The sequence below is a fragment of the Genypterus blacodes genome, unplaced genomic scaffold (genome assembly GCF_046128005.1).
Source record: "Genypterus blacodes isolate CSIRO-AG114 ecotype Tasmania unplaced genomic scaffold, CSIRO-AGI_Gbla_v1 ptg000026l_1, whole genome shotgun sequence".
Classification (NCBI taxonomy): Eukaryota; Metazoa; Chordata; class Actinopteri; order Ophidiiformes; family Ophidiidae; genus Genypterus; species Genypterus blacodes.
Genome location: NW_027466839.1, coordinates 1,511,155 through 1,523,454, shown reverse-complemented (window position 1 = coordinate 1,523,454; position 12,300 = coordinate 1,511,155). Strand labels below are relative to the sequence as shown.

The 12,300-nt window shown below is 41.8% G+C and overlaps 1 protein-coding gene across 3 annotated transcripts in view; it reads right to left on the bottom strand.

The window, feature by feature from the left end:
• pald1a (phosphatase domain containing paladin 1a) overlaps positions 1-12,300 on the bottom strand; it is a 48,423-nt gene that overhangs the window by 16,753 nt on the left and 19,370 nt on the right. For all 3 annotated transcript variants that reach the window (XM_076143635.1, XM_076143634.1, XM_076143633.1), the window contains exons 16-18: positions 11,964-12,104; positions 11,778-11,849; positions 10,025-10,165 (exon numbers count right to left, since the gene is read on the bottom strand). In XM_076143635.1, the coding sequence (XP_075999750.1) occupies positions 10,025-10,165; positions 11,778-11,849; positions 11,964-12,104 (354 nt within the window). The remainder of the gene's footprint in view (positions 1-10,024; positions 10,166-11,777; positions 11,850-11,963; positions 12,105-12,300) is intronic.

Sequence of the window (12,300 nt, the reverse complement as noted above, 5' to 3'; positions counted from 1 at the left end):
AATGGAGGCAGACAAAAGTTGACCTTTGACCCTTCTATGGTCTAATATGTGTTGAGGACTGAACTGAGAAGAGCACATTATGGAGCGGTCTTTCTGCTTGACATATGGTGCCAATTACTAGCCGATGGGGTTCCCGAGGTAAAAAGGCCAATCCATATTGGCCCTTCCCACCCAGGTTTGCACAAGCAGCCATTCATGAGTTCCTGCACAGAATACCTCCCACTCAAATCCTAAACCAGACCCCAAACTGTCTAGTGTGTGGAGGCAGACTACACAACACTACAGAGGGACAACTCAAAGTCAAGCATACACGCCAGTTTTCGTGTAGATTCATTTACTGGACATCAACCAGGGTCTGACAGTAAGTTTTATATCTTGCTGCCAGGCTGGCAACCAGCCATCAGCTGTCGGCTGCCAAAGTTAACAGAATGGTTGCCATACTTCAGTTGTTTATAAATGGAGTGATAATGGCCCTGTCTAATTATACCCCATATGTCAAAGGAATGATATCAGGGATTCCTCAACATATTTAACAAACATTTCCTGCTCGCTCTCTTTCACACACAGAAGGCTTTTTTGCATCCTGATGCTGAAAGCTCTATTTGCATTATCTGATCTTATTCATCTTTTTTTATTACTTCTGTCTTCTTTTCATCCCATTAAATGTCTGATGATGGCTTATCTTCTGACATTTAATAACTTCACAGTGTTTATTTCTGCCATTTCCAAAGACAAATCCATGACGGGCAGAATCTCCACATCTTTTCCATGAAGAGGAGTATACAGTAGGAGCAAAGAACACACAAGTAATGTTATTGCAGTTCTGTGTTGAAAGGCTGAGAACTGATTAATTTCAAAACACAGATTGTAAGCCCAGCATGAGTTAAGGTAAACATACCAGAAAAATCTTGTTACACAGCCATTATTTTTTTGCATTCCCTCACAGATTTGTTGTCTGTCTCAGTTACAAAACAGAGTAGTTCCACACCGCTTCATATCTTCACTATTAATTCAAGACAGTTATTATGAAAGGCTGGAAACACAGTGATTCAAACTGTGAAGAAGAAAAAGAAAAACAACTACGGCAGCCAGTGATTCTTGTTTCTTTCATTTCCTGTTCAGGGAAGAGCCTGGTGAGCAATTTGAGTGACAGCTCGTATGCTCGTATTACTTCTTGATTTACAGGATTTGATTGTGTAACGCTGTTCATGAACAATTTTCAGAGACAATCTATTCATTCTATAACATAGATCCACAATAAGTGAGATCAAATCTGACCAAACCTTTTTAATCTTGTTCTATCCACAACTGGACTGGACAACAAATGCTTGACCTTGTAATCTAAATGACTAATTATTATTACCATTATTTATTTGAATAATTTCAAGTATCTATTCTATTAACTTATTTGGTTCTGGTGTTAGGTGTATCTCTTCCTCTGCACACAAAGAACAATTACTTATCTCTTGCCTGTGCTAACAAACAGCATGCTAATAATCAAACCACGTTGGGTGCAGAGTGCAGATTGAAGCTCGACAAGCTCCAATTAATTTGGAAATGGAACACTGCATGTCACAATGCAACCGGAGATGAACTCAGTCGCTGCAGGCATATTCAAAAATATTGAATCACTTAAGTCTACCACTTGCTGGATATTAGTAGATTTGGTGACTCCTGATAAATAACAAGAAATTCCTTCAATTATCCACAGTTGGAGGAATAACTGTACTTTCTAAATAAAATACAAATAGATGAATATAAATGTATAGAATTCAGCATTTCACACCACTGCCAAGGCTGTCAGAGAGAATGATCTTTGCTGACAGTTGGAACTGTGTGGTTCCTTCAAAGAGTTCCTTGCTCATATCCCTACTGTGCAAGTATGACTGAAAGACTTAGTGTACTGTACTGTATGTGTGTATAAACCCATCCAACATATGTATAGCTTTTTCCACATGTGCTGCATTTTTTGAAGAACCCTCTATCTACCCATCCAGTTTGCTGCATGCTCACTTGGCCAGTAGAAAAGCGATAAAAGTTATATATCTGGCTTCATGCTGCAGGACTAATCTTTATGGATCATGATGGTGCCTAAAACTGCTTCTTTTCTTTTTTTTTTTGAAGGACCAGAGCAGTCGTATAGCAACCAGTCAGAGGAAGGGATAAGATGACTTTACGTTAATGGTTTCTACAGATTTCAATACCCTGTCTTTTTCCAGTCACACAGACGCTGAGCTGATGAAGTCGTTAAATTTGGGTTGAGGTGGATTTGAGGGGTATGTTGTGTCAATCTATATGCTATATTCTGTCTTTAAAGCTTGCCCTTTCCTTGACTGTTATACAGTGATCTGCATCATTCAGGCTTGTGTCAATATACTTGAGGTAATAGGTAAGTAATAGGTAATATTAATAATTCAATAAAAGGCAAAAGCCCCTTGTTCAAAAAGAGATTTTTGTGCATTGCAGGTCTAAGAATAAGGTCTTGTCAGGACATATGAATCCTTTCTATTTGAGACTCATATTACAGAAGTCTTGTGGTTTTTCCATTCTGTCAAAATATAAATCTACAAAAATATAGTTTTAAAGACACAAGCTGCAATCCTAAGCAGCAGCATTGGTCACAAGAAGCCCCGCAGTATTGGAACCTGTGAGAAACCCTTCTGGTGTGTCAGGTCTGAGCTGGTGACATCTTCTAAAACACTTGCTCATCAACTGGAAAAAAAAAAGGTTGAGCATTTAAAAACGTGTCTCAAGTCCTTGTCAATTCTAATCTATAAGAACCCTCAACCCTAAAAGGTTTAGCATGAACATGGGAAGAAGTCCTTGAAGTTATTTATAATCTATATAATGGATGGGCAATAAGGTTATGACTAGAAAGGACCACCTACTTAAACCCAAGCCAATTATCTACATCGCATGTCTGGTGAGCAGAGATTAAAAAGCCACAGGAGGAGACAGGGCTCATCAACTTAGCCTACACACAGACTGGAATATTTGCCCGCATTAACCACACATATTATGGTACATTCTGTACATGCACATGCCTGGCAACAAAAGAAATGGTAGCTCACACTGTGAATCAATCATTTACTAAGCTAAGTAAACGTGTTGTGCATACAAGTCGAACGCCGTAGCGTGAAAATGTCACACATGCAAAACTACTTTTTTTCAGATATTCAATATTTCTAATTTCACTCAAGGCCTCTAATCACAATTGTCCTTGTGACATTTGTTGGAAATTAGTTCACAGGGGCAAAGATATGTGTTTCATGGTGACCTTTTCAGAGCTGCTGTTTCGACTGTGACCACGTTTGTTTCTCTCTCATTGGTCTGATAGCGTATGCCTGAAGCAAAGGTTAGTTGGTCCTGGTTTAATTTCGTGTGAACAGCAGCAGATTGGTTTTATCATCCTGCAGCTAATGTCAATGCTTCAATGAGGTTAAACATATTTTCCATTAATTGGCTCATTTATTGCAATTGACCACAGAATGTCTAAATGCCAACAGAGGTTTGTAATTTTGTCCTCCAGATGCCTTTGCCTCTTCTTATCAGGATATTCCTGAAACAAAAAGCAAAACAAAGAAAACCTTCTGCTGTTCAGTTGTCTTCGCTGTGTCACAGTGAAACTTTGGCACATAGAATAGAAACTTTATTGGGTCAAATCCCACATGCGAATGCGTCACCATGCAAACACGGCAATCTGAAATGTGACTTGCGTGCCCCTCGTACCCTACCACACACACACACACACACACACACGCTTTACAGAGGAGTCAGCGCAGGGCAGCCATGATACGGCGCCCGTGGAGCAGTGTTGGGGGTTCGGTGCCAACTTGCAACTCTTCAGCTGCCAGTCCACTTTCTTGGTCCATACAGGACTCGAACCGGCGACCCGAGTCCCTATGAACTGAGCTACTGCCACCCTGACATGTAGAAATCATACAGCTGCTGCACTTGGATGGTGCAAATGCAAGCAAGGACCTCACCAAACAAACCATGTAGTGGCTACAGTTTTAGGTAAAGTACTTTCCAATTTTGATCCAAACTTTAAGATCCAACAGTGCCTAATAAACCCAGCACCAAGGCTGTTGATGTCTGCTTATTCGTTAGTTATAATGATGTCACATTTTGCCCTCATATAAGCCATCCCTGTGGGAAAGAAAAACCCTCTTTGACCAGGGATGAATGTTCTGTGCTGACTGAGCGAGTTGTTGGCACTTTGGGAGTAGTTATGTTGTCGTTAACACCAGTTTCATCTGTTGCTCGACTGTCCTCACATATGAAACACAGCTTCGCACTGGGACATTGTGAAAGCATAATTCCTGGAGCAACTCAGCTCTGTCACGACTTTTGCATATCCCACATGGTTGGCATTTAAACCTGTTCCCCACTGGGATAGTATTCCCATAGGTATTTGTTCAGTGCCAGGAGCTGGCCTGTCTAAAAGTAAAGGCAAAGGATGGACTTCCTCCTTGTGAAATGATTTGGTGCTTTGCAAGACAACAACCACCAGGGTCATGGCTTAACACTCAAGATGGTTCTGAATGTAGTTATTCCTGGTGTCTGGACCTGGGGCAATAACATGATTAATGAGTGGGGGAAGGAAAAGGCAAGCCTTATGTGCAATGCCCAGTCAGGACTAAAGAACTGTTGTGGGGGTAGGGGAAAGTAAGGAAGGTCAGGGCAAAGGCCAGGGCAGGGCAGTTGAGTTATTCGGGGTAAAAGGGGACAGATCAGGACACAAACAATTTTTCAAGTGGTTAGCATTCAGAGATGGTAAAGCATGATAGCTCCATCACCCGAATTAATGCACAACATTATGATAACCCAAAGGTCATGGCAATGACTCCATGATCACAATGGGCAATGTCTTTGCCCCCACATATGTTTTAAAGCTGGGATAAGTGAATATCTACTCTACAGAGACTTCACAGCTCTGGCCTTAAATGCCCCTCTTCATGGTCGTATCAACAAGGTCAAATCATAAACATGCCTTAAGATATCTAAATACATCGGCACAAAAACCCACTGGAGGTAGCAATAAGAGCAACAGATCATATATCGCGTTAGAAACATTTCTCAACATTCTCGACATTAATTTGTGTGCAAAAACATCACATACATCAATGTTAGAAATATGAGGTTTGTATACAATTCCCAAGTAGGACACTTACACTAGATGTATTACCTGAGTATTTACAACTGTGAAAACCTAAAATAAGCCTGCTCCTGAACAGCAACTAGCTCATAGCAGCTGTGTATACACCCCCCTCTCTGGAAAGTCCCAGAGATGCTTTATTTACCCCTATGTCTACCCCACCACCACCACACCCCCAAAAACACACATGCAACTGCAACACAATTCCAAACTGTCGAGACTATTTGTGAGCGGCAGGCGTCCAAATATCTCACCTGGTTGCACCTGCTTGGAACTTGGCAATGCGTGTTGACCAAAATAGGTCATTTTGTAGACCGCTGCCGCAAATATTGCTATTGGCAGTTGCATGAGAGAGGCTGGAAATTAGGAATGAAAACAACAATCTCTGGTTCTCCCTCTTCACTCCCTACCACCCTGAGCCGAAGCCTAACTGAGAGACTCTTTTCAGAAGAACCTGTTTCTGCTTCAGGTGGGTTCCTTTTCATGCCAATATTTCCTTTGGCTGTTACAAATATCCACCTTGTTATTGGCCCACTTATGTCAAGTGGGCGTTCTAAATGAGGAGAAAACTGTAAACACAAAGACTCTTCAGCAAAAAGACGGTTCGATTCCTCTCTCTGAAAAATGTTGTTGCCGTTCTAACTCAAGCATGTGAGTGGAGTAGCCTTGAAGTGCAAGGAAATGAAGGTGCACTATTCTGAAGTGAGGAACAAGTTGAAAGAAAAGGCCATCTTTTAACTACCCCGCTACCACAATTGGTGTTCCCTCTGTGATCGGGTCGACTGCCTTTTGGATCAGATCTGATTATCCCCGGGGTCGATTTCAGGTCAGGTGCTACTATCCTTTAGGTAATCGTAATTTTAGTGAGGGCTCATTGGTTAGGTTAACAATGTAAACTCTGTCTTACTTGATACTCTCAAGTTCAATGCCGTGGTAAAACAACGATCTTGAAGGCATGACAAATTGGCTCCGTGATTTACGAGTAAAGCACATTCAACAACAGGTCTGCAGGCAGCTAGAATGCAAGAACATCAAAACAAGCTGGAGGTTTATAGGCAGGCTAACTTGTACAGGTCACTTTCCTGATGCTGCATTCCAATCAAGTAAAAAACTAATTATTCTAGAAAATTCTTGAAACAAGTTGAATCTCACACCACTGGATTAAGGACTAAATTGTGTGAAGAATAATTTAATATAAAAGATTTTTGCGGTACAAAGCTTCTAAATTGAGCTTGGGCAGTTCCTTAAAAATCCACAAGGTGATGTTCATCTTACTTTCACAATTCTCTTTTATTTATCACTTTAAATCCATCTAGCTGTTATACACCTGGTGATCTCCTTGACCTTCCGAAACCTGGAGCCCAGGACCTCCTCCTTCCCCAAAGACGCCTGTTACCTTTCCTCAGAAAACCTGCTCACAGCGTTCTCCCCTTTCCAAAAATATTTTTCCACTACTCCGTCCAAACCATGAGGGCCTTTCTTTGGGGGGAGACACACACACACACACACACACACACACACACACACACACACACACACACACACACACACACACACACACACACACACACACACACACACACACACACACACACACACACACACACACACACACACACACACACACACACACACACACACACACACACACACACACACAGCATGATTTGCGCTCATTCACTGCCCACTCTGTGCACTTCACTTTTCACACCACCTGGGTGAAAAGGTATTTATTTATCCACAGGAATCGCACAACATAAAAGTATGAAGGGAGAAAAAAAAGCCATACAATAAAAGCATTCAATCTCTGGTCCACCAAAAACCAGTAGTAGAGTACTAGAGTTTGTGTGACTGATTGAAAATATCCTTAACTGCTCTCCTGGATGGGCTTTAGAGTCTTTTTGATGTGGCTTGCTGGTAAGAGGTCAGCAATGCATTACCGCATTTTTGTGCAATAAAAAGCCTCTTAGCACTACATACATACAAAATTGCCATTCGGATTTTTGTATCATGTATCTGATAGGTGTTACTAGTTGCTTTATTGATTCAGGCTTTGCATTTCTTCTTCACTAAAGGATTCATCCAATTTCTACTCTAAACTTTGCGATGGACTTTTCTTCCAACTGTGGTATTGCTGTTTCAGTTGTTTCTTCCACCAACGTCACTGGGCATATTGTCTCCAACTTCAGCAACTAACCAGGCGTAATTAATCCAGCAAGTTAGTGAGTCACTGTCAGCAAACTGTGGCAAAATCAGTCATCAATGCTCATTAAAGGCTGCATGAGCACGAGAACATTATGTGGCCACCAGTGTGCGGCGATTGCATAAGGCCCACCCCACATGGCTTTAACGATGGAAAAAAAGGCCCCTGCAGCTGATGAAGAAGACAAGCAGGAGGAGCAGGAGGGGAGGAAGAGGAGGAAGTCGCCTCTTTGCTGCATCGGGCCTGATGCTGGAGGATGCATCTGTAACATGGGGTCACGCCTGGTCGGCAGCAGGGATTTACAGGCCCTTCAAAAAAAAAGCCCCTCACCCCCCCCTTCCCCCTTCCCAGGCCCCTCTGGGAGCTTCGGTGGATGGTTTGGGTCCCAGTGTAAATACATTTTTCTCTATCAAAGACACATTTTCCAACCACTGTCAGAGGGAGGAGGGTGCTTTAGAGGGGCTATGTGAGCAAAGAGTGGGGGTGAAGGTGGTTACCCAGAAGATTTTCCCTCTGCCCCCTCTTTCCCCCTTTTCTCTCCCCCTCTCTTCTTCTGCTTCTGCCGGGTTCAAGCAACATCTGGCACTGTTTATCACCTGGCCTGTTAGCCCATGGAGGAGGGAAAGGCCAAAAGGGAACACAGTGCCAACTTGAGGTCCCCTATGTATGGGCTTATAGTGGGGTTAAACTTGACTTTGCAATAATTAAATAAAAGCAGGAATTCCTAGTTAACATGTTACATAATGGCTTTATGAAAGAAAAGACATTTACGCCAGAGTTTTTTGAGATGTGCGGCTGAATAATGTCTTCGTGAGTGGGTGCCTGCGTGGTTTGTATCTTGTGCACGAGATGGTGCATGTGACACACATTAATGAGGACTGCAGAGGGCGCTGGTGCTAATGTGTATTCATTGAAATGTATTCGTGATGTAGAATATTTAGAAAAGGATTCATCTGCAAGTTTTGTCTTGTGACTTTACTGGACAATAGCATAAGTAAGATCTGCTTAATTGCATGCCTCCTGCCTCTGACAGCTTTCTTCAGAGTTCAGATTTCCCGACATGGATATTTGTGTCAGGCTATAAATGATCAAGTTTGACACGATCATGTCACGTTGTGTGCTGAAACCCTGGTGAATCATATGGCTAAAACAAGCATGAAATGATATACGATATATATATGCTATTAGAAATACTGGACATCATCAGCTTGTCATCCATCTATACTAACTTACAGACATGACTTGCAGACATGGACAAAGTTTCAGGCACTCAGAATTATTGTTCTGGACTGTCTCAAGTGATAAATTGCCTGTTGATGGAGGCGAGTCATGCTGTGATCTAGGACAACCATTTAGCATCAAACCTGTTGTGATTGGGTTAATATAAATGGTTTTAATGTTTTGGAATAGTCTTAATCACCCAGCAGATGCTAGTTATGCCTGCATGTCAAACTTCTTCTTGAGGTCTTTACTGCAATTCAATGCAATTCTATTTGTTCACAGTTGATGGCAGTAATGTGCATAACACGTAGCAGTTCGTGTGTAGAGAAGAAGACCAATATCCCACTGTATGTGAAGAATGCACATTTCAAAACCTCCAAAATGTGGTTTAACAAATGTATGAGGTAGAAAATGAATTGAACAAAGAATAGAAGAAAAGAAAATGATACCACAGTGATTTAGACGTGAGCAGATAAGGAGCAGTTCCTGTAGCCTGGCACGAGACAGTGAAAGACAGAGAGAGAACGTGGTAGGAAGACAGAAAGTAAAAGACAATGAGGTCCATTGATATTGTGGAGACGGGGCCGGGTGCCTCCAGCACCGCAAGCGCAGCTGACGGTGCACAGAAGCACAGTGATTACAGTCTGTATTACAAATGGGTAAAACAGAGCCATGGTCCAACAGGGGCCAGAAAGAATCAGGGGAGACCATAGAGTCCAATTAGACGTAACCCAAAGGTTGATCCAACAATTGATCCAATGTCACAAAGATAATACAAACTCTTCTTTCTGTTTTCTTCCCAACTCACTACACGAAAAGTTCAAAGGATCACAAGGAAGAAAAACAAGTTTATAATCCATATCTTCCACTTTTGCAACTGAAAGTTAAAGTACTTTTCTACCTCATTTGTTTGTCTTTATCTGCCTTCAACTCATTGTGGTTCAAATAAGGGGAGTAAGAGGAATTGCCTGGGTATTTCATTTAAACGCAATTATAATATTGTGTCTATCCAGTGTGCACAGTATTTAAACTTATGCAATCTAAACCAGTAACAATTACTTCTGCAGCAACTTTCATGCACTGCATTTATTTTTCTATTTAAACCGTGCTGAGTTTCCGTCACAGTTTTGTGATAACTTTTCGTGCCGCACCTCATTAATACTTCCTTTCGCTGCAGCTCAAATGCCAGTTATTGTGCCCCCACAGCAATAGATTACGCTCATTCATAGCTCCAGTGTCCAAGTGGGACTGACTGGGGGCATTAATACAGGTTGTTGTTGCCATCTACAGGACACATGTGGAGGCGCATTTGTTTATTGTTCTCTGTGTCTATGTGCAGACTTTTATCTCAATTGAAAATCCTTCTCTAAATAAACCCAAATAAAACGGGGGCGTGAACGAAAAAGTTTGGGAACCACTGCTTTAATCATCTACATATGTACCTGTCTGTATGTGCAGATGATGATCTCTCTCAGATGGTAGTGCATGGGGGTCATTGTCTCGCTAACTGAGTCCAGTGCCATGTCCACTTCCCTCTTCATCCTGTGGCCGTCAGGTAACAGACGCACCAGCTGCATGACAACCTGGACAAAACAACACACAGTCAGTAGTAAGTATATAGTATTAATCTGTTAAATAACATTTGTGGACTTTCTACTTTTCCTCAACCAAATTGCAAAGTCAAATATTGTGGTTCTACTGATAACTTTTATGTGATGGTTGCAGTTATTTGCAAACCTTGGAGCTCCAGAAGTGTGTAAATGTCACCTTCAGACACAACTGAGAGGAGTGAAAAAATTAATTAACATGACACACAGGCAGACGGGCCATCGAGCCCAAAAGCGGAGCAGAGAACGGAACAGGCCTGCAGGCAGAGACCCTCATTCAGTATGTGTGTCAGCTCAGCATGCTGCAACCTGACATCAGCATGCAGGCTGTCCTCCACCCAATCTGTGTCAGGCTGCATAAAGTTTGTCTTAACCTTTCAATAATTTATACTTAACAAATCAAATTGCTCTGAGTAACAAGATAAAGATAAACTGTATTAAGCATTAAGGGGGTTTGTGTGACAAGTTGCTACATGTAAACATTACCGATTTGAATAAATGTTAGAGATACAGCATGAATAAAATTGAATGAATGAATATGAATATAGTGCAGAAGAGGCCGTGTGCAAGGTCAATTAAAGCAGAAGTACAGCTTAACTCAAAGAAAAACACTTTGACCATTGCATTGATCCATTTTTTCTCGTCCTTGCTGCAACACCACTGTGCACACAGAGACAATAGAAATTATTATAGTTACTATCTCTAAGGTGTGGAAGGTGTAGGTGGGTAGATCTCATTACATGTTGATATTAACACGTTACAGAAGTTAAGGACCAATCATAAAACTGAATGTATTTCTATCAACCCCAAGTTTTTTTTCGGGAAAACACACAAATAAACACAACCGTACAATGAAAGGGTCATAGTGAAATACAAACTAAATATATAAGCAGCTCAACAGAGCACTTTGTATATTGTGACTGAACAAATGTCTTAAGCTTCCTTAGTTCCACCTGAGCACATTGCATATAAAAGCTAATCCCTGCTCCTGTGATGCCTGCATCAGTGCCAGCATCATGTGAAGCTTTCTTTCTCACAGCAATGGCAACACCTTTTTTGGCAGATAAGGCAACTGGGATGGCAATGTCGCACATCCTTCAAAAGGTGAACTGTAGGCGAACGTGGTTTCCGTGGCAACCCCACTGTGTATCTCGGAAACTCCAGTAGCCATGCTGCTGTGATTGGCATGCAGCATTGTGAGCCTGCAGAGTGTGGCCTCTTTCAGAGAGCCTGTGTTTACTGTGCTATGACCAAGCCAGCAGGTTCCAACAGCCGCTGATTAATGGCACAGTGCAAGAAATACGGGGTCTCCGATTCAGAGCAGAAGAAAGGGCTTCTGATTTTGTTCAGCCACAGCTTTCAATTGCAGTTGCACAGTTAAAGCTTCTAAAAGCTGTAGCTGTCAGCCAACGGGTGACACAATTCACTGGAGAAGTCTGCTGATCCAGCTTGAATGTAAAAACATTCTCCTCAAAAACACAAAACAGCTCTTTTGGTGAAATCTTATCCAACAAAAACATATAATATTTGTACAAAGGAGGATGGCACATCTGGCACAAATAAAGGTCGAAATTACTTCCCTCCTTACCTCAAATTCCCCCTTTGTGTACTTGGCATCCGGAACACTCACTATCTCATCATCACCAAACTCTGGAAAACCCTGCAGTGGATGACATAACAATTCTTAACGGATATTGTCTGATCAAAACGATACTGCTGTATTTGTGGTTTTTGTTTCAATTAGAAATGGCATTAGATTCAAACAGCCTCATACGTTAAAGTGCCACAGAGTGAGGACAGAGATGACCATGGCTGTGGTGGTCCTCGCTTTGCCATTGGAGCAATTAAAAACGAAAGCCGAGTGGGAATCCTCAGCCAGGGAACTCTTCATGGCCTCCATCAACTTGTCAAAGTCCTTAGGAAATAGAAGTCATACAATCGACATCAAAATGTCATCAATATCAAACTTTAACAAACTGAATGAGTGCTTGTGAGTGAGTGCCGTGAAATACTCAGTAAGACACTACCAATCATGGCCACTAGAGGGAGCACAATACTTAATTATTTTAACCCCCTGCTATCTTGGAGAAAGTTGGGAGCTAGTTGCTTGT